The sequence below is a fragment of the Python bivittatus genome, unplaced genomic scaffold, assembly GCF_059951505.1.
Source record: "Python bivittatus isolate LINGU-HERP-01145 unplaced genomic scaffold, Pbiv_v1 ctg000160_np1212, whole genome shotgun sequence".
Taxonomy (NCBI): domain Eukaryota; kingdom Metazoa; phylum Chordata; class Lepidosauria; order Squamata; family Pythonidae; genus Python; species Python bivittatus.
Window position 1 is genome coordinate 5,605,935 of NW_028277076.1, and position 22,850 is coordinate 5,628,784.

Genomic DNA, 22,850 nt, shown 5'->3' on the forward strand with positions numbered 1-22,850 from the left:
GTAGTATTCAGTGGGCTGATTCAACTCGGTTAAATTGAGGCTGAATAGTTGGTAGCCCAGCATGCTATGAGAACTCAGTTTGGGGGGAGTTATGGATAAAAATGGGAGAGAAGTCCTCTGGCCTTCCCCATTCCCACTCTTCACACACACCCCTGCAAAACAGCCAGAGGTTACCCTGCAAACATTCAGATAGTGAATGAAAGTAGTCTCATCACGGATGGGGCACTCTACTGGCATTCTATTAGCTACATCAGGCCCAAGTCTGAAGGCTGTCCATTCTAGTCCTAGATCGAGAGAACTTCCTAAAGTCTCAAGGCTTGATATCTACTCTTACCTCCTTCTCTGCAAGTGCTCAGGGTCAAATGCCAGCTCTCTTCCCTCTTACATGAAAACTGCAACATGGGCTGAATCTCCCCCCCCCTTTTAAAAAAAAATAGACCTCTCCTTTGCATAGTCACCTAATTCACTGAAATCTTGTCTCCTACCCAGAAAAACATTCAGTGCACCCCTAGATTGTCATAAGGCAATCCTACGTAGATGATGGATTCTACATGGCCCGGCTTTTTCTTTCTTTTCTGCCGAAGAGACTACAGCCCCCCCCATGCCATTCCAATTGAAAGGTAATGAACACAGACAATAATAACCTCTGCCAGCACGGATGGCTTTGGTGAACTTCAGCAGACTCCAGATGAAATAAAACGTTGACAGAGAAAAATATATATTGGCATCTCTTGATCCTCAAATCACAGAGAAAATTGAAACCACATTTCCGTATGATTCAGACGCTAGAAAGGCGCTCTTAATAAACAAAAAGAGACAGTTGGAAGGAGTATAGATGGGGAAGAGCTGAAACAAAAAAAAGCTTCAAACTCACATTTATTTAATTACAATGAGCAGCCCCCCAGGAAAAAAAAAAAGTTTGGAAGGGAATCATTGGGTTTGATTCTGGCCAAGAAAAGCAACCCCGCAAAGTGCAGTTTTTCTTTTCTTTTCTTGCTAATGGAGGGCAGTTGGAAACATGCAAAGGCAAAAGGAAGATAAACAGAAAACAGGAACAAAAACATATTTCATTTAAGTTACACTGAATGGCTCATTGGGAAAAATCCCACAGAGAGAAGAGAAGAAGAGGAGGAGAACATGGAAAAGCAAAGGCCTTTGTATGCAGAGGTCATCTAAGAACATTAAGGGTTGCAGGGTAGAAAAGTCACCATCAGAAGACTGGACACTAAAGGGTGAGAACCCAGTTGACCCGTCAGGCAGAATCCAAGTCCCAGCTCCCTTCTAGAAGCAAGAACATAACACTAAAACCGAGAGCTACCTTGCAGACATCACTTCACCAGCAGACTGATGGGAATTAAGATGTAGATCCACCCAGACTCCAGCTGCAGGCAATTTGGTCTCTTGGAGAGAATCCCTCCATGTTCCAAGTTGGGCTGTACTTGTAAGTAACCCTTTACTCAAGAACAAACTGCTTCCCAAACCCTCAGTTGCTGAGTGGTGAGCTGTCTGCCAGTTCAGATGTGGGATATTTGGCCTCATGAAGCTTAGATCCTGTTTTCCAAAAGTTCAAGGTTTGAAGCCAAGGGCTCCCCTAAGATAGCTAGGGGTTCATCCACCCATGAAATTATGTATAGCACAAATGTGACATGGCCTTATTTACCAAAGATCCTCCTGGATTGGACCAAGGACCCCTTTAGAAGGCTTTAGAATACCCACCAAAGGACCTATTTCTTCCCCATGAATCCAATATTGAAAAACATATTATTCCTGACTTTGGTGGTTCAAACCAGCCACCAGAGTTAGAGAGGTCTGTCCCACCCTATGAATGTTCCTATTCTTCTGTGGTCTGAATGAGGAGATGGCTTAATCAGGCTGGGCAACACGTAAATTCTAACTGATTCTGGACTTCACTTCTGGGGCAATAGAGAATAGGTCCGCTTCCTTTTCCATGTGAGAAACCTTCTGGTATTTGAAGATGGCTATCATATCTCCCCTTCATCATCTTTCCTGTACACTAAACTGGTCCTTATAGAGCACCGCTATATGGCACGGAGAAACTTTCCCTATTCGTAGAAATGTGTTTCCTGAACTATTGGTTTAAAAGATTATTTTCATCTCCTGTGATCTTCCTCTGTCATTTTATGACCTGATAACTGAGTTGGCTTTTTCCTTCCCCTTCTCCTGTCTTACCCACTTTTCCTTGGTTATGGTATCTTTTAGAGTGGAAGCTTAAAGGCAGCATCTGTCTCACGTACATATTTGGATAATGATAGCATTAGAAAAATGCATACTCTGACCCGAATCAAGACCCAGACCAGACCAGCTTTGGGTTTCCAACAGCTGATGTCCACATGCATTGGAGAAACTCACCTTACCCTGCCATTTCTCCCCAGGAAGGCTTTTCAGATGGTTACATCTCCGGCATGCTGAAAGCCATGCTATTTTGAGCTGGACTTCCTTGTCCTCGGTGACCTGGCCAATCAATTGCCAGCCTCCGATTAATAAGACAAATGAAAGGAAGGACTTTGTTCCAGCAATAGGCTTGAAGGGAAACGCTGCCTTGAACCCTTAGCTATTTAGAGATGGGACATGAAAACAGGAAGAGGACTTAGAGTTAAAGCATCACCCATGGGAGCTGTGATTTCCTATAGCATCTTGTGCGTCATGGAAGGTGATCTCTGAAAACCCACCCTCTGAAATGGCCCTAAATCACCAGAACACCACTTACCTTTTTGCAGAAAAGGCCCATCTCAAATCCAGATTGTTTGATTTATAGATGTAAAAAAGACTTTTCTGAGCTGGTATTCAATTCCAATTTAATATAGTGGCTTTAAGACAGGATAAGCGGGAAGAATTTAGGTAGTGTTATCAACTGGCAGACAGGATTTCAGAAAGAATGGGGTTTATATTCCAGCCTGGCCCATTTTCTGTTTTAGCCACCCACGTTCCTTTGCCTTGTCCACTGATGGATCTCAACATATTCCAAGAGTGCCCATCGCTTAACTCAGAGCTAGACCACGGGGACACCTGTGCTTTACAGGGGCACTCACAAAATGGCTGCTAGGGTGGGCACGGGCAATTCTCTGTTTGCCCTAGGTTGCCATCACCAGCCTTTTTTTCTTCAAAGAGCGTATAATGGGTTCTTTGTGGGGAACGGAACAGAAACACAAGGAATGTAATTTTTTTCTCTCCCCTTTGTTACAAGGGAGGCTTTATTATACAGAAATGCCAACTCTTATTTAAACAAAAGGTATAAGACCTACTTATTTATACCCTTATCACTCTATCTATAATTATTCACCTGTTTCTATATGTGTTATGTGTCAGAATCCTTAGAAGTAGATTTCTCTACACTTACTAGGAGTTTTCATTAACTCCTTTTTCCCTCTTCCCCTTTCTTTTATAGACAGACTTCAACTGGCAACCTGTATAAAGTCACAGGCTTAGTTAGCCCCATCCGTGGCTGCTATGCTAGCTGTGGATTGCAGAAGAAACTCCCCAGAGTTAGAGTCACCTCTTAGCTACCCTTTAGCCACCATTTAACCCCCTTAGGTTTGTCTGGCTGTGTTGCTGCCCAGCATTTGAGTATTTTCAGCCAAGCACTGATTGCTGCCACCTCGAATAGCTGCAGGGACTCACACAGACTTTGGTTGGGAGGCGAAAGGTTCACTACCAGCTGCTGGCTGGCTGTTGATGGTTGGCATTTCTGGAAGAGTTGGCATGTCCCCCAGGGTCTGCCATTCTGCTTAGCTTTTGGCTGCTTGTGCATCTGACTTCTGTGCCCATTTTGCTCACACTGCCAATCCCTGTTGCCTGCTGCTCCAAGCCAGCGTTGTCCCTGTGCTTCGTCCTCGTTGCCTGCAACCTTCTCTTCTCCTGCTGTCCCACAGGATCGGAGTCTTGTCTCTCAACCTACACACCCTCACCCAAGTGCTGAAAACCCCCTTTTCTTATAGTTGGCACACAGGCGTGGTCCAACTACTCATGCTGCTTTAAAGTCCTGGGGGGAGGGAAAAAAGAAGGAAGGACTTAAGTTGACCTTCCAAAGAGTGACATGTTGCTTACCTTTGCATTAACAATTATGGGATTCTGCTCTGTAAACTCACACCCTCCCCCCCCCCCCGCCCCCAGCCTACAACTCTGCCATGCTGTTGTGCGAATCGTACATTCCACCGATCCATTTTAGCAAACATCATGTGGGATTCTGCCTCATTATCAGACAAATGAAGCCATTTACACAAACAACTTGCCACCGTGAGCTGTTGGTCCACAGCAGGCATAGGTGAGAATGAAATCCAGTTTCCTTCAACATCATCCAGCTCATAAATTTTAATTGTTTCTCCATTAAGGTTGAGGATGAAAAACAGAGAAATGGAAAATAGTAAACCTGACAATGCTAAGTAATGGAAACGCAACATCTCAGGCAGATAAAGCTTCCAAGATGGAGATGGATTCCAGCATCGCCTTTTTAATAATGAACTTAAGTGAGGAGTGCCAGCAAGAGAGTAGCCAAAAGAGATTTAATGAGAAAAAAACAACGACATTGGTTTGAAGAGTGAGTGTACCTCATTCCTTTGCTCTGCAATCCAGTTTTCCATTGATGTCAGGGCTTGAGGGGGCTAATGATGTTTTTTAAAAAAAACATGATATTAATACTGATTAACAATTCAAAGCCTGGAGAAAGAGGTTTTCTACGTATTTAGAGAGTAGGGACCAAATGCCCATGGCAGCTCCATAATCTGGGACTCATGCAGGAGAAGGTCCTCTCCTCCATGCCAGAAAGATGAGCTTCTCACAGGCAGGAGATCCCCAAAGGGAGATCTTGACAACTACAGAGGTTGTCCTTCAGATAGTCAGCCCTAAGCCATGCAAGGCTTTGAAAGTCATTCCCAACATCTTAAATTGTGCCAAGTAAGCAACCATTACAGTTCTTTCTATGTACATGCATCATATACTTTTGCATGAGTTAGTAGACTAGTTGCTAGTCTACTATTGACTTTGAGATTCCAAGCCTTGGGCCTCTCCCATCATGGATCATTGACTTTATCTAACATAGACCATTTCTTCTGGTGATCATACCATCCATAATTCTGTTCTTTTGAGCAAAAAGAAAAACCAAGGTGGGGGAATAACAAGAAGACCTCCAAGCAGCCAATGCCTGATTTTCCAAATGGATGCACTGCAATCATTTGCTCCCATTAATTAGAATAATGCTCATTGTAATCATGAGGAGAACAGTAATATACTCTAATGTATATTTATGTATCCTAGATATTATTCTCAAAAAGGTTGGCTTCAGAAATGGAAGGGAAGGGGTGGAATTTAAATAAAAAATTCTGATAATACCGTACAAAAATAGTTCTTGTAGTTCTTGTGCTGTTTTCTGACCTAGCCTGCAAGGAAGGAAGGAAGGAAGGAAGGAAGGAAGGAAGGAAGGAAGGAAGGAAGGAAGGAAGGAAGGAAGGAAGGAAGGAAGGAAGGAAGGAAGGAAGGAAGGAAGGAAGGAAGGAAGGAATCTCACTTCCTCCCTAGAGGAAGAAGAATAACTAAAACTAAAGTGGGAGGATTTAGATGTAAATTTACCCAATTTGCAACTTCTGAACATGTATGCAAAGTAGAATGGATCCACAAACTGATGTGGAAACTGGCCCAAACCATCTGCCAGCTGGAGAAATGAGAGTCAAAGCACAACTCAAGGTGACAAATTCACTGAGTCCTTAAATAAATGAATGGGTGGAAACCCACAATCAGTGTTTAGCTGTGTGTCAGTTGACCTGAAAACTTAATGCGGTTTGGGGAGGGAGGGGGCAAATACAAGCATATCCTGGATTTGGGTAAGGTGTTGAGGTCCCCTCTCCCCAAAATAGATGAGGTTAGGACAAAACCAATCACATTTATTTACAGTTAGGGTGACTATCAAGACAAACTCAACTCCCAGTGATTTACAATTTCTTGGCATTATGTGGAAATGATTTGCTATTATGTTCTGTGTTGTTTTTAACGTCCTAGTCCAGCCTACAAATCAGGGATTTCCTCATGGTTCCCTATCCAGTCCTGTCCTTGGCCAGTTCAACTTAGCTCTCTAGAACAGCCAACCTCAGCTATGTGCTGCCCTCTACTGCGCTAAAATAGAAATACTCTCCCTGGATTAAAGAATTCCCCCCACTCCCCTCCTATCACATTAACACTTTCAATTTGGTGGCAGCTTTTGGAGAGATTCCGGAGGCCTGCAGTAAAGATTTTGGGGAGTTGCATTTAATTTGGGGACCTCAAACTGGGCACCTTAATACAACCCTATCAATCTGAAATTTTCAGATGGTACCTTCTCTGACCTTGACCTGTAGCCTTCAAGCCTTCCTTCTTCAAATGCAGCTTTATTTTAATTCAGGAGAGGAAATCCATATTATTCACGGCATACAAGATCAAGTATTCACCAATGAAAAGTTTGTTTATTAATCTACTGGGAGGCCTTATAAAAAAAGAAAAAAACAATTCCGGCAAAGCAACATATATTTTCCAAGCTTTTCTTCTCTTTCCCTCCCCAGATTCTGGGAGAGAAAAAAACAACAACCCTGAGTTCTGATTCTCCGAATTTCATTTTGATGTATTTCCAATGCTGCGTGATATTATTCCTCCCCAAAGAGAAATTGCTTTAAAAAAAATTTACACAACCCCAAACTAAAATAACAAATAAAACACCAGTGCATCTTCCAAAAGCGAGTGAGAGAGAAACCTAATTACGTTTTGTGCCCATATATGCAGAAACTCATCTGCTCACATGTTATGAATGGCCCTGCGAAGTTCTAAACCATGGTGCTCAGATGTGACAGAAGGAATATCTCCTCTTGAAAAGGTTTTCTCTTCTGCTACTGGATGTTCTTCAACCTGGAAACAATATGTTGCCTGCTAGAAGACGATTTGCCTTTACGTTTCTACGAATCACCCCCAGACAGAGACTTCAGACCTGTTCCCACTGATAGCTGAATCTTGCTCTTGTGAATGTTTTCTCCAGATCAGTCCAATGACTGGTTCCTCTAGGCAGCACTGACTCTCTTGGGGATCCTCAGCCATTTGTAAGACAATTGTTGTTACCACGCATTGCTTGGCTCCCTGGTTCACTATTCTGCCTCCCCCTTGGCTTGGCCATGCCATTCAGCCGTGCCATTTTCAAACAATTTGCTATTCCCCCCCCCAAAAAAAAACTGAACACACCAAGTGCACCCTGTCTGCAATCTGGCAGTGGACAATCACCTTTCCCCAATTATTGCAACACTACACATGCGGAGGAAACACATTGCTCAGATCCCTGACGGACTACTAAAACTGAACGTTGAGCGCCCCTTTTAGAGAAAAGACCTGCTTGTTGTGGTGGTTTTCCGGATGGCGAGGAAGAACCTTTGGAGCCCACATTTTCACCTCATTGGGAACTCAACCACAGATAGGAGAAAGTGTACAAATATAAGGGGCCATTGGATCATCGCTAGCCGTAATAATGGGGCTGATTTAAACTGCGGAGCAAGGTAATAACCAAGGGAACTTGGGAACATTTGCCCTTATTGCTATGCACAAGAAAATATTTTCAGCTTCGTTTAGAATGTCAGCCTGGATAAAGACAGGCTGCGAGAATGTTTGCCCAGGTAAGACCTTATTCTGCCACCATCTCCTGACTCACCCCAGAACGCTCCCCATTTTCTAGAAGTTCTCCTGCTTAAAGATGAAAGAAAATGACCAGGTTTCCCTGGGTTTAAGGGGGGGGGGGGAGTGTTGTTGCTGAGAGTTTTCTTTAAAAATCAAAAACTGTTTCAAGCCCATTTTAAAACTCTCAGTCCAATCTCCTCTTATTTCCTAACCCGGAATGGTGGGAAAGCATGCTGCTTGTATTTGTGAAGGAGAAGGAGAAGGGGAAGGGGAAGGGGAAGGGGAAGGGGAAGGGAAGGGGAAGGGGAAGGGAGGAGAGGAGAGGAGAGGAGAGGAGAGGAGAGGAGAGGAGAGGAGAGGAGAGGAGAGGAGAGGAGAGGAGAGGAGAGGAGAGAAGAGAAGAGAAGAGAAGAGAAGAGAAGAGAAGAGAAGAGAAGAGAAGAGAAGAGAAGAGAAGAGAAGAGAAGAGAAGAGAAGAGAAGAGAAGTTTGCTAGTTGTACACTCAGGCTTCAGATTGCCTGCCTGTTTTTCAGCATCAAAAGGAAAAGAATGCAGAATCAGGAAGAAGACGAAAAAAGGGGAAATTGCTTCAGAAATGGACGATGAAACCAGCCCCTACTTCCTAGCGTGAAAACAAAGAGTTCAGAACACCCCCCAATGTCCCTTCTTTCATTTATGAAATGCTGGCGGGGATCAGCCGCAGCTGAAGACTTTGAAAACAGCAAAGCAGAGGCTGTGAACAATAGAGAATGTGTCGCTAAGTAAAAAACACCCCCCCCCCAAATGAATAATATAAAGTGCAAATATACCAAAGCCATATTATGCCGACACAGTGACTGATTTTTCCTCCTAGCATCCATTATTACTTTTGCCTCATCTTTACCTGAAATTAGTCATTTAGAATCTCCCCCTTTTTCCACCACTTTCTCCCTTTTTTAATGTACAGAAAAGGGGGGAGGGGAGAGGAGGGGGGGAAAGGAATATCATTGCACCAGTGGAATTATAAAAATTTAATATGCTCCCGGTAAAATGAAAAACGAGCGCTTATGATATTGTCTAACACTTTCAAATGTGTTTATTAATTCATGTTTTAAATCATAAGTTTCGCTCTGCAACAGGAGCTGCAGCCAGCAATAAGCAAGTTTTAAAATATTAATGAATAAACAATAATTTCTCTATTGAAATATATAACATGCTTCTTTGAACAATGCAACACTGAGTAATAAATCAACAGCAGCAGAAAATTGCATTTCACGTTTAATACAAGTTGAACTCTGGGCCTTTTTTTTTTCTCCTTCCTATTCTACATTTTAAAAAGATATAAATGATTTTTGGTTGGTGGTGTCGATTTGTTTAATTGGCATCAGATCAGGTCTAGCCGATTGCTAATAACGTTTTGGATTTCCATGTCGAATCACCCTGTGATGTGTAGTTTTATCAGTGGGAAATGGGTTGTTGCGGGGGGGGGCTTTTCAGTAAATAGAAAGTATTTAGTAAAGTAACAGAAAGTATTAATGGCAAAGTAGAAAAACGTGCCTGATTTGGGCATATGTTAAATAAAGTGCAGAGGAGGAGATTGGTGGCCTGGTGTGATGGTCTGTAGGAATATCTTTGAGAGACGGAAAGAGGAAGAGCAATGCAACAGTCAGATAAGAGACGTCTCAGCCCACAGAAGGAATGGGAGTGGAGAAAGCATCTCAGAAGGGACTGTCCCTAGTTCCCTGGAAAGTAAAGGCAAGAGAAGGAAAGATGTGCTTTCAGACATGCAAGATTCTGCTAGTGTAACCTCACAATAAAGGTAGTGTTAGGACTCACGAAATTGGTCTCTCGTCTGGGCTGCCTCGAAGGGCTGACACCCAGCTTTGAGTCTTGTGCTAACGCAGCTCATTGGGCTTGACAAATTGCACAATCCAAGAAACAGCGGAATTTGCTCACCAGGTTAAGGATATCGTGCATGTTGATGGCCCTTCTGTGTCTTTCTTGGGTTTTAAGAACAGAAGTCAGGCAATTTCCCTTAGCGTGCAAAAGTGGTTTGGCTTGCACCATTGTGGGAACCACACATGGGTGCACTTACACCTTCAAGAAAGCCTCTAAATTGGTCGGCCCCTCAAAGCCTTGGCCGCAAAAACTTCTTTGTACCAGGCCAAAGGAAAGGACAAACCACGACCCATTTCTAGGAATGGTATGTGGGAATGACCTTGGGAGACGGGGCAAAAAGATGCTACCAAGGAAATGGTCAGATAAGAGACAGCATAGCCCTCAGGTGGATAGTGGGTGGGGCAAGAGGCTCAGAAGGGACCCTCCCTACTTTCTCAGGCTGTAAAGGAAACGGGGCAGGGGAGAAATGTACTTTCAGACTTGCAGGATTGATGTTAGCCTTGCAGGGCAAACCAGACAGGAAACACGACCAGATGAGCTAATTCCACTTTATTGTAAAACTACATTGACAGAATCTATCCAGCTGCGGGCTATGCTGTCTCTTATCTGACTGTTCCCTTGGTAGCGTCTCTTTGCCCACTCTCCCAAGGACATTCCCACATACCATTGCACCTCTAGACAGATGTCTCTCTTTACCAACCAGAGAACTCCAGTCCATGCCTGAAATTAATTGCTTTAATTGCCCATGTAAGCCATGTGTCCTTTCCTTTGGTAGCTATGGATGGTTTTTTTGTCAGCCTCCAATAAATTAATCCCTCTTATTATGCAACTGGCAGGAGGAAGATCAAATAAGCTTTGAAACAGATTTGGGGGCTGATCATCTAGGAATGAGTGTTCTTTCTCCCCTCCCCTCCTACCTCTACCATCTTCTTCTGCGGCTGCTGGAGGCAAGAACATTAGCTACAAAAGATGCTTCCTTCAACACTTGCTGAAGGGACAGGTTAAGGATTTGATGAAGGTGGGCATGGAGGGAGGAAGAATATGTCTCTTGGTGGGGGGGGGGGTGTTTTGAAGAACAGTTGCACTTTGGAACATGCTGCCTAAGTGTGGATTTCCAGAGTAGGTGGAGAGGAAGAGACATGATGGAAAGATGTTGGCGTAAAGCAGCTGATCCTGATCAGCCACTTCTCATGGTCATTCCTAGAAGGGCTACAAAAGGGCCAGCATCTTGATACCTTCGTGAGTGCCAGGATGTTTTAATGTTTTAAGATGTGGGAATTGACAGTGCCCTCCCATCTCCTACACGTGAATAAATTAAGTCCAGTGTAGCTTCTAAAACGGACCAAGGAAAGTTACCTAATGTTATTTTAAGGGAACTAAATAAACCATAAGGAATCATTCCTTCTTTCTAGGAGACCCCTTAATGGATGGGGATTCTCATAATATGCTATACTGTCTATTTTCCTCCCCCCACCCTGCATTAAACGAAAGACAGAGGGAAATAACAATTCCTTTGTGACTAATCCAATTCACACAGAGAGCACAATCCCTCGCTGGGTTTATTCTTAACTAGTATATCAGTGCTCTGCATGGCATAGGGATAGATCAAACCACGCCGAGAACTAATGTCTTCTTTTCCTTCACAGTCCATAGAACAGAAGCACTAAAGTTAATGAAATAAAATAAAATAGGCTGATCTTTGACGGATTCCCACACTCCTTTAAAAAATAAAGTACATATCGAATCTATTCTATCATCAAAGGCCAGGAAATGCTTCCTTGAGCCTGTTCGGAAGCCAAGGACATCCTTTCCATTTCTTCTTCTCTCAAACCTTCTATCAAACAAACTGCCCTGAGCTGATTTGATCTGCACAACAATCCCGTGAGGTGGTACAGGGTGAGAAAGAGTTGAATGGCCCAAGGTCACTGACTCACTAGCAGATCCAAAAGAGAATCAGACCATCGGTCTTTCCAGTGTTGTGCCTTCCAGTCATGTGGACTTCATTTCCCATCATCCTCAGTGAGTTAGTGAAATTCTCATGGATGGAGTGTGTTCCTGCACTTCTGTAGGGATGAATTGGCCAAAGGCTGAAGAATGTTCTATTCTTCATTGCGTCGTCCTCTCTCCAATCATCTGCAACCTCCCTGGCCTTCCACCTTTCTATTCAGTCTCAAGGAGAGACCATAGGAAGGGAGTCATCCCAAGGTTTTTTCTTTTTCTTTTTTTCAGATGAGGAAGAGTAGGCAGCCAAGGAGGACAGAGAGGGATAGAATGATGGGGAATGGTTAATCCTCTTTCCAGCCATCTGCAGCCTCCTTGGCTTCCCACCCTTCCCTTCAACCCCAAGAGGAGATATGAGGAGGAAACTCCTCCTGGGGGCTTTTGCAGATGAGGAAGTAGGAGCTGCAGAGGGATATAGAGATGGGCAACAGAGAACCCTTTCTCCAGCCAACTGCAGCCTCCCTGGCTTCTCCCGTTCCCATTGTGTCCCAAGGGGAAACCTCAGGAGGGAGATCCTCCCAAGGGGGAGGATTGTGTAATGGGATGTGGGAATGACTTTGGGAGACAGGAGGAAGAGCTGCAGACTAGGCAATGGTCCTAGAAGAGGCAGCTTAGCCCGCAGAAAGAATGGGGATGGAGCAAATGTCTCAGAAGGGACCCTCCCTAGTTTCTTGGACTGTAAAGTGAGTGGTGTGAGATATAGTTTCAGACTTGCAAGATTCTGTTAATGTACTTCTACAGTAAAGATAGAGCGAGTACTACATTCTAGATGATTCTTGTCTGGAAGGCTGCAAGATAGGGAAGGTGGGGCAGCCGTGGAGGCTGCTGAGTGAAGGAAAGGTATGTTGCAGAAATGAATCATACTGATAGTAGTCCTCCATCACAACAGTCAACAACAAAGCAAGCTGGAAAACATCCCCAGGAGAAACTCAAAAGAACATCTCAAGTATCTTGAGAGCAAGGTAGAAAAACAGAAATCTTGATCTCCAGGCAAAATATGACTGTGAAACTGGGGGGGGGGGGGGGGGACTAGATGTCAGCCCTTTATATTATTGTCCTCATTGTGATTTCAGAACTGGAAGAAAGACAGAGCAGCAGACTTTCATGCAGTCAAGCCATCCACCCTTCCAACCTTAACGTTCTTAAGAAGCTCCTCAATTCCATTTACTGTAGTGCCCATGATGGCCCACCATGACTACTTTGGGGAACCCCATCAACTAGGGAAAAGTTTTCATACTAGCTCAGCCATGCTCAAGAGAGACGTTACTCCATTATTCTGTCCCATTTCAAGTTGCCCTTGGATTTCCTTTGAACGAATTCACCAAGCAACGCAGACCATTCAAGACCAGAAGTTCCATTCGGCAAGTTCCCAAAATCTCTCGCGTCTCTTCAGCCTGCAGTCAATCTCTTCCCAAAGGGATGATTCCAACCTCCCTACAATTCTCTGAGGATGGGTTTGATTTATCCATCAACAAAGGGGGGAGAGAGAGGAGGCGCTCAGGCCCTTTCTAAAGCAGAAGGTGCTCGCAGTTGCGTGCGTGATCAAAAGATTGCCATGATGAATGCATGCAGGTATTTAAGACATTGACGAAGATTAATAGTGTTTATGCACTTGGGGTGTGTGTGTGTTCTTCGGAAGGCAGGAAAAAACGGAGGGGGTTAAGGCACTTTGCAAAATAACTTTGCCCAAGGATCATTGATAAAGGGAAAAGACTGGGAAGTTAATTGGATCAGACAAAAAATCAGTTGTCCAATGCACCTTTTGAGTTTATGCGCTGACCACAACTGGTTTACAGCTGTCTTCCTGCTTTGCTACAAGATCTAAGGCAAACGACAACAGGGGTTTTGTGTGCCCGTGAGCACGCACTGAGAGACACTTAGGTTTTGCATGGTTAAAGGCTCCAGACTTTTTTTTTTTGCTGAAAAAAATAACCCACGCATGTGTGTGTGTGTATTCCCGAAAGACTGTTGTCAGCTGCGTGCAACTCCCCATCACCCATCCCTTCCATTGATTTGATTTCATGAAAGACTATTTCCTGGAGTTATATCAAATAGGCTATTACCTGAGACTGACCTTTGTGTTTTTTTATTATAAACCTTTCAAAATTAGCATCGGAGGAGACACAACGCAAGAGGTTTTTAAAGAAAAACAACAGAAATGAATAGGTCTCAGGAGGAGACCATGTGTTGGCAAGGAGCCTTGCTTGGAAAAAGTGGGGAGTGGGTTTTAAAAAAGAGAATGGGATTTGGAGTTTGGGGACACAGGGGCAGACTTTCTGCAGAAGAGATATATGGACCTCAGTCCTAATATGGAATTTTGTAACTATTAAACACAGTATGCCTTTCCTTCTCATCCATCCATCCTTTTTGGATTATGCCAGCCCTAATTTTGTGTGAGAGGTCAGAAAAGAGGAGTGTGGGAGAGCACTCCTTCTCACATCAGGTTTGCACACACGGAAAGTCACCTTACCAAGTGAGAACATTTTAGACTGAAATTTTAGACTGAGGTTTTGAAACAGAAACACTTGGAGATGTTGAAGGAATTCTGTAAGTCCCTATCCCAACCGGTCAGTGAACTATTATTAGGCTGTGGATTTTGCACTCACTCATCCAGGTTCTTGGCAATCTCAAACATCTCAGCAGATGCATTTTCATCCTTCTTTTCAGGGAGAAAAGACCTTTAAATAGAGGTGTTTTGTAAGGGATTTGCAAGTCAGTATAGAAGTGGAGTGGATTAGGTTTAAGGGAGGAAAGGACACAAAATAGATGCTGGATTAGAAACAAGCAAGACTGATCCACTGAAACAGTGCTTACAGTCCCATGTATGTTGCTTTGAAGTTCTCAAAATGATGGCAGGTAAAGGTAGGAAATAGCTAATTTAAGAAATATGGTTTTCCCCCTTTACGGTTTGCCCCTGCGTTCTTCCAGGAGGTCTTCTCAAGTCCTCAGACTAGCCCACTGTCATAGGAATTGCTAGTTTCCTCTCTGAACCCCTCCATCACCAGTCCCCTCACTTAGCTTTTGGAGATCAACCAAGCTTGACTAGGAGCTGTCATCTCATTGCAAGAGCAACAACCACCCTTTAATCATCATTCAGGAAAGAGTCTTTAAAGCATATCTGGAACCTGCAACCAAACCCCATCTACTTTAGCCAACATGGCTTATTGTCGGGGATGACGGGAGCCAGCCTGGGCCCTGACGTTTCTTCTTTGCAGCATTTCCTGCCCGGCCTTCATTTCCCCAACCTGGCGTACGTAGAGCCATCTCCCTTGCACGGGGAGAAGAAATTGCACCCACATTTCAGCTCATGAAAGGAAAAGGTTTATTCATGGTTCGAAACTACATAGAACTACCACGAGGAAGACTTCAGTTCAGGGTGTAATCCAGTTAGAAAGTAACACCAAACGGTTTAATACATTAGAATCACTGCCACAATTTTTTTTCATTGAGCCAATCAGCTTCAGAATCACATACTATATAAAAGAGAAAAGGTAAAGAAAGAAAGAAAGAAAGAAAGAAGAAAAAAAAAGGGCACCCACCCACCCATTTCCCTAATTATACAGGGTGAAATATACTGAATATCAAGAACTGTCTGCTTTACAATCCATTATTGGTTTCATTTTTTTTTCTCTTTTTCTTTTGCGTGAATTAATATAGTAACAGGATGAAAGAACATTCAAAATGTTTCTCCATATTTACAAACAGTTTGACTGTTTAGTGTTGAACCCAAAGTTTCCACTTCAAAGCTTTCATGTGTCCAGGGTTTTTTTTTTATATATATATATATATATTTATATATATAATCAGGTTTTTTTTTTTTTCAAAAGTCACGAACGCAACCTGGATTTTTTAAAAATGTTTTCTTTTCCTTATTATTTAAAAGATTACAATGTACATTACATGGAGAGAACCAAGGAGTTTGTTACAAGATGGTAAAATAAACTATCAAAAAGGAGGGAAGAGATTCAAGAGGAGGAAAGGGGGGGGGGAGAAAAAGAGACAAACTACAGCGTGAGTATTGTTTAGAGCAGACTTCCTCAACCCAGCACCCTCTGGGTGTGTTGGACTACAATTTCCATCATCCCCAGACAGAAGACACAGCTGACCAGTGATGATGGAGGCTATGGTTCCACACATCTGGAGGGCACCAGGTTGGCGAAGGCCGGTTTAGAGGTAGTAGTGAGCACTCTAAGCTAAAGAATGATTCTATTGGTTTGTATGATTTCGCATGAGGTAATAAAGCTGTGTTTTGATTGGTGAGATGTATAAATATTCTTTTGCTACACTATATACAACACTCCAAGGAATAGTGCCCATTGGCCTTTTGCCAACACGGAGCAGTGGCAAAACCCGGCAGATGCACCCAACTTGGACTGTAAAACGTGGCAACCGGGGTTTTGCGAACGTCGAAAGCCAGGGTCTCCGCCTCACACAGATTGTCTGTGCCGGACAACGGACCTCGAGGAGAAGAGGCACTGTGCCGTCATCTGTTGCGAAGGTTCGAAAGGAAGGAGGGGGCGGGGAAAAGGGCTGCTCCGCCCCTCGGTTAAAGGAGAGGTCCCGACAAAATCTGCAGAAAACCAAGGACGTTCTGAGAAGAGCAATTTCACCCTGCTCTACAAGGTTGGGCACGACTAAGGTGGGGCAACTCGCTTCCAATCGCAGCGGAAGCTCAATGTGAGGGAAGGTCTCCTAGCCCTTCTCTCCCAGCGCCCCCAAGCTCAGTCTGGTCCTGATACTTGGGGTTATTCTTAAGAATGAGTCTTTAGTTACCTCTTCAAGCCAAGAAACCAACAACTAGGTGGCCATCCTTAAGAAGCTGCTTGGTAATAAATTATATCCTTCAAACAGTTACAGGGCTACAAAACAACACGCAATCTTGGCCTAGCTGGATAAAGTGCTTGGTTACTTTTTCCTTAACATTGAGTGAGTGCGCACCTCTCTGTGAGATTGAGGTACCGACACAAAGGATTAAAATCATACCTTCCAAAAAAAAAAAAAAAGGTTTCTTTTTTTCATCTCAACAACACAAAACAGATGCCCAATTTTGCAATACGACAAGGTTTTACAGTAAAGCCCTCCGTTATAGGCTGCGAAAACATTTCTTTTGGGGGTTTTCCTTTCCGTCTTTTCCTTGAACAGAGTAGAAGGCATCTCAGCGCAGGGCAGGGCAAAACAGGGGAGGAGGGGATCTGTTGTGAGATTAGTTCGAGGTATCGGAGTGCACACTTCCCGGGCCTTCTGTTGGAGAAGTCACAGAAGATGGAGTGGTTGCATCCTGCCAGCCTCCATTTGCCTGGAGAAAGGAAAAAGACAAGAAACGTAGTCAGGAGAACTGATGTCAACGCTTTTGAAAACCTTGGGATTCTCACAAGGACGGCCCTTAAAGTCATCCCGAATCAAGATCTGTCTTGCGATTGGTCAAAAGTTTTCTTCCCTTGCAAAAGAGCCATTAGCTTTCCCCTCTTATGTTCAGGAAGCTTGAGAATTCCTTCCAAATTTCTTTTTGGGCTTTTTTGAGATTGCTTTATGGTTAGAAGTGGCAGGGATCCTCTTTGTGCCTCTCCAACTTAACTGACTTTATTGTACTTCTGAACCTGGAAAAAAAGCCAACAAGAAGAGTTATTTCTTGATGACTTCCCTTGGGGTCAAATGGGAGGGCAGAAAACCAGGAAGACTGCAGACCATCTTAGAGGAAAAGATACAATAAAAGACAAAACATTCATGTACACATTCCTTGGTCACCCCATTACTAAATAAGTCCAATCTTTGTGCATTTCACCAAATTCTCTTCTCCTTACACATAAAACAAAGCAAACTCTCTTTCATCGGTGAGGGCTGATTAGAAAAGATCCAGGAGAAATTTTGGCACAGCACCATTGAGAAAGAAATCTCAACTAAGTCTCTAAAGACATTTGTCTTAACTTATAATCAATAAAGGGTCTCCGTGTCTCTGTAAAGAGAGATTCTTTAAAGAAAAAAATCTTGGTGGCCAACATTTTGATCAGAATGATCTCCAGGGAAGATGGAATCACCTAACCTTCCATGATTGTGCCAGGGAGGAACTAACAGAGTGAGTTGGCGATAATCAAAAGTTGTTCAAAAGGTACAAAAGCTTTGTCTTTTTTGTAAACAAGAAAAAAAGAAAAAAGCTGATCAGAGTGGCAGGCTTTGCCAACTCTGGGTCTTGCAAGCAAATTTGGTAAAAGGAATGGTAACAGTCCCAGTTTTCTCTCTTGTCCTTCAAGATTGTTCCAGGCAGTGCGTCTCTCCCTCTGCTCTCCCCCAAGATCTAATGTGTGCCACACAAAAAGGCGTCCAGGCATTTCCATTCCCTGCTCTGAGGTTCCTTCATCCCACCTCTCCTCTGGAGGTTGAGCCAGCTGGGTCCGAAGGGCGATGTCCAGTTTGACAACAGCACAAGCTGATCCTTCCAAGGAAGGACTTTTCTGAAAGCCCTCCTCTTGCAGAAGAGACAGGGAAGGAAACTCTAACATGGTTGGATCTTAATTTCATTTTTAAAAAGGCCCCTTCTGGGCATACGTCAGAGCCACTTAGCTGTTGGTTGAGTCAAGGTCCACGTTCCCCTCCAAGTGCAATAATGTTGGAGCACATATCAGGCAAGGAGTCAGAGAAAGAGCAAAACCCCTTGATCTGTTTTCCAATTACCCATCCAGAGAACCCCATTCTTTCCCTCCCCCTTTTTCCAAGGCTGTCTCCCATCGTGGGTGGTTGCTGCCCACCCCCCACTCCCCCACCCCAGTGTGTTAAATCTGCATCAGCACGAGCAGTGTGGAGGCACAAGTTTGCCTCCTGTCTCGGCCCATTGAAGCAATTGCTGGAATCAACGTCTGATCAGATTTCTGCTGTGGCGGACAGCTTGTCGTTACATATTTTTATGTCAGTCCAAAAAGGAGGCGGTGCAGGTTGGTGAGCTGGAGGGACGTGCGGTGGAAGTGACAGGGCAAGGCTGGCTACAGCAACTGACCCACTCCCAGCACAGAATAGCTTTGCGTGGCATCAGGGCCCTGTCTTGGCCACCAGCCTCTGACCTGGCAGAGCTGGTGGCCTGATTCCAGAGCAGGTTCCACCAACAACAGACCCGTTGCTTGAAATGTCGGCATGAAAAGAAGAGAAGCAAGTCAGGGGTGGGTGACCTGCTTTGGAACATAACTGTTCCAAGTTACGTCTAGGCTGGACGATGTCGCCGGGTGCTTTCCATCCAGCCCTTCAGGAAGCTGGCTTTTTATGGACTCTGCTTTCCTAGTCTCCAAGCAGAGGCAAAGAGATTTGCAATGAACAGGAGAAGATCTCCACAAAGGAAAAATTGGGGGGCTGGGAAACCCAGATAGGGAAGAAGTTCTTTCCTTGCAAGAATGCGCATTTAAAGACACAAACCAGCGTATTGGGGTGAAAAAAGAGCAACTGAAATCTAAGCCGCATGGTTTTCCGTGTCTCTCGACTCCCCAAAATCAAAAAATAAGCACGGCGTGCTTTTTTCTCTCTTTCCAATCAATTCAGATGTTCATTTTTTATTTCTCCCCTCCTCTACAGTACCAAAATCTCCCTGAGAGATGAGAAAAAACGAGCATACAGATTCACGTCTAAAGATATTCCATCCGAAGTAAACATCATACCCTCTTTATCCAAATTTATAAACACCAAATGTGCAATATTTTTACTGAGCTTGGCAGCTGGGGGAGAGGTTGTCAGCTAGAATTTCTTCACCCTCCCCTTCTCCCTCTTCCCCCCTCCCTGCCCCAAATAAATTAATCCTTACACTGGTGGTTGGAGATTATGGACTGTATAACACAGCAGTGCCTTATCAGACCTCATCAACCAAGATGGAATTCACGTCTGCAAAACGCTGCTAGCAATCACAGCTTTCATATTTTATCACGCTGATAAGGATATCGCAAATTCTCTGAAGCATTTCAAAACACTTAAATGAAAAAGGGAGAAACGCAACTAAAAGGCTTTTTATATGGTTTGTTGTGGGTGATTATGCGTTATTTATAAACCCCCCAAAAAGAAAGATTTGACATTTCCAGTGGGGGGAAAAAAAAGATTTGAGTGCTTAATGGGATTTTCCCCAACCTCCCTCTCGAGCGAATGTCTTCAATCACTTTTAAAATCATTAATATTTACTCTACTGGCAAGTGGAAAGCTGGGGGAAAAAAAGGAGGGGAGGAAGGGAAAATATTTCCTAATATTGCTCAGAATGCACAATTGTACAAAGGATGCTATGCAATCCTGCTCTTTGGAATTCTGCTTATTTCAGCATCCTCCATCCATGCCCTATCGTCACCAGACCCCAAATTCAGAGCAGGGAGTAACCAACAGCTGCATGTCACACTACAACTCCTTTGTTGAGCCCTCCACCCCACTCCAGAATGTACCATCCAAATTCAACTTTTTAATTTTTTATTTTTTTTTCCCTGGGCTGGAGTTACTACAATAAGATGCAGCCTCTGTAGAGTAAGCTTCTATTAGGCTTTAAACATCAAGGTTGCATTCTCTTCCTCCTCCTCCTCCTCCTCCTAAATTTTAATAATAAAATGATATAATGGAGTCCATCGTGCTCTCTGAGCTTGGTTGTTTTCTTGCAGACATTTCATTACCCAACTAGGTAACATCTTCAGTGCTATCATCAGTAATCAGTGCATTGTCACTAATCATCAATGGCACTGATGATGTTACCTAGTTGGGTAATGAAACGTCTGCAAGAAAACAACCCAGCTCAGAGAACACCATGGATTCCACAGTTCAACCCTGAGTTACACACATTCTCATCTAAATGATACAATCTTAACCATAATAAATGATTTTAATAATCACCACCACCACCACCATCAAAGCAGGGAGTGTCACCTATTTGGTGGCAAAATGCAGAGAGGTTTTAGGGATATGATGTTACAATGCTGAGTTTCACTGTAGTTTCTAATGGTGGTTTTATGACTTTTTAGGGATGAAGGCTGCCTAGAGTTGATACAATCCGGTAACATGGAAATCACAATTCGTAAATAACCAACAAATAAAGAAATCCACCTTGGGGCTGGTCTTCAACACAATTCACACCGACAGGAGGCCTCCCCAAGGGGAAGGTATGGCATGCGAGGGGAGTAAATAGAGATTTAGGTGAAAGGGTTGGGAGAAAAATCTTTGCCCGTTTCCAAGGGCAGAAGCAGAAGTCACGGGAACAAAATAAGAGTACAGGATTGAGTAGGAGAACTGAAATGGAGCTGATCCATTCCCAAGACTTAAAGAATTAAATCCTCATCTTGGAATGAGTCTGGCTGGGACCCAGCTCAAAACATATCTACAGGCTGAACTGGCACAGACCTGGTCTACATGTAATGTGCCAGAAGAAATAGAGCCACGCATTTGCTAGGTACAATTGTCAAAAGGATTTAAAGAATTGGCCGTGGGAAAGTTGGGTGCCCGCTGAGCTTCAATAAAGGCAAATGATTGCTAGTGGCTTCCAACACAACACTCTTATTTCTTAACCGGAAAAGGAGATTCATCTGGGGTATTAATGCCTGTGTGTGTGTGTGTGTGTGTGTTTAAAAACCTCGCGCAGGATTGAAATGGCTGCAGATGGTCAGAGCCTGACAGTAACACCCCATTCAGTATCATCTCCTTTTGCTTATCAATAACAAGGACAGATAACCTTTCTCCAAAAAGTGACAGCTTTCTACAAAATGGCGACAACGGATTCATTACCGCAACGGCGAAGGACAAGCTGACCTCAGCTGTGGAAAACCAGGCCACTCGGATTTCTCCCGGGAGCTTTCTCAGCCAAGACAACCAACTTATTCTTTTGGCTTCGCATACTTCGGACTGCTTTCCTCAGGCGTTGGGGTCCCAATCCATGTCCTTCTCCATTTCTCGGGGAGGCCTCCAGTTCCCTGCTAGACTCCTGCTAATTTCTAATCAGCTAGTTAAAATTAAACTCTGTGCGGTTAAGACAGGATCAAGAGGGAAGGGATGAATTGGTTCCAAGCTCCTGTCCATGGAAATGGAGGCAGTGTAGTAGAAACGGGCAGGACATTTCTCATCTTTTTTTCTACCTGTCTTGTTCAGTTTGATGGGGAAAAAAAATAGTTTGGGATAATTCCTTTGAAGGAGAGGAGAAATCCCTGCTTATGTTCGTGCGAGGGCAAAAATCAGAGTCTGTTTTCTACCGCTTTCAGATTTTCTATCAAAGGAGAACACAAGAGAAACTCTGAGGGATGGAGAATTTGTCTTGGGACAAGGTGGCCAAAGTAAGGGTGGATGTCCTGTACAATCCTCTCCCCAGGAGACCAGAGCTCGCCTGGACTTCTGAGCTTCTGTTAGATCCAGGGGAAGATTTCAAGAGGGAAGTCCTTCCTTGGGACTTTTTCAGACTTCAAATGTGAGCAGCCAAGGGAGGCTTTTGAGTGATGGAATGACGTGTCAGAGAAAACAACAATCCCAGCAATGGTTGCTTCTGCCACCTTTGAAACAGCCCAAAAAGAAATTGGAAAGAAATTCTCAAGCTTCCTGAGAATAAGTAGAAAAACATAAGCCTCTGGGGGGGGTGGGGGGGGGGGAGAAAGCTGCGACTCCCCCCCTAAAGATAGATTTCAACCCAGCATTAATAAACAGCATTTATTGAGCGTCCAACCCCGGAGCACCAGATCTTCAGAGCAACAGCATCCGTTGCCAAAAAGGAAGTTGGTATTTTGTGACTCACCCAACGCCTGGCCATACACAGGCAACCCCTGACCCAAAGGGCCACCCGTGAACGGAACTCACATTTAAATTATGTGGACTGTACAGTGAATTTCCTCCCAAACTGTCACTGTATCCTCCCGTCTGATTGATAACATGACGCAGGGTATCCACCTGCAGCAGAAACACAAGCAAGAAGAATTTGGTCACTTGCCCCCAAATAACCTTCTTGCACACTGCTAGTAACAATGCAAAGCTATTTTTAAGATGGAAAACAGATGGAGGGGAGTAGTCTCTCTCTCTCAAATGTTCCTGGAGAAAGGAAGACGGTCAAACGGGGACCTGTGTTTGAATCGGTACTTGTGGACAGACTTTCTTCTGAAGAGGGTCTCATCTCTTCTCGACTACAGGGGTGGAGGGGACAAGCTGGGTGGGGCTGAGGTGGGTGTGGCCAGTGCCCAAAGGGGGTGGAGCCTCCCATTTCTCTTTTCTGCAAGCTGAGAGGGATCAGGTAGCTCTTACCTGAAGGGATTCCTTGCCGAAAGCATTTGAAGTCACCCCAAGGCCATATTTCAGCCTGAGGGACATGGACTGCCCACCCTGCCTTATAGACCTGCTTTCTTATCCCAGACTAAGC

General features: G+C 44.0%; 1 protein-coding gene across 3 annotated transcripts in view; it reads right to left on the minus strand.

Annotated features, from left to right (window-relative positions):
* Positions 1–14,827: 14,827 nt before the first annotated feature.
* The window catches only part of PBX3 (PBX homeobox 3), a 159,330-nt gene continuing 151,307 nt past the window's right edge, over positions 14,828–22,850 (minus strand). For all 3 annotated transcript variants that reach the window (XM_088147011.1, XM_007426838.4, XM_007426839.4), the window contains 2 exons: positions 22,298–22,387; positions 14,828–16,814 (listed from right to left, as the gene is read on the minus strand). In XM_088147011.1, the coding sequence (XP_088003137.1) occupies positions 16,722–16,814; positions 22,298–22,387 (183 nt within the window). In that variant the 3' untranslated portion in view covers positions 14,828–16,721. The remainder of the gene's footprint in view (positions 16,815–22,297; positions 22,388–22,850) is intronic.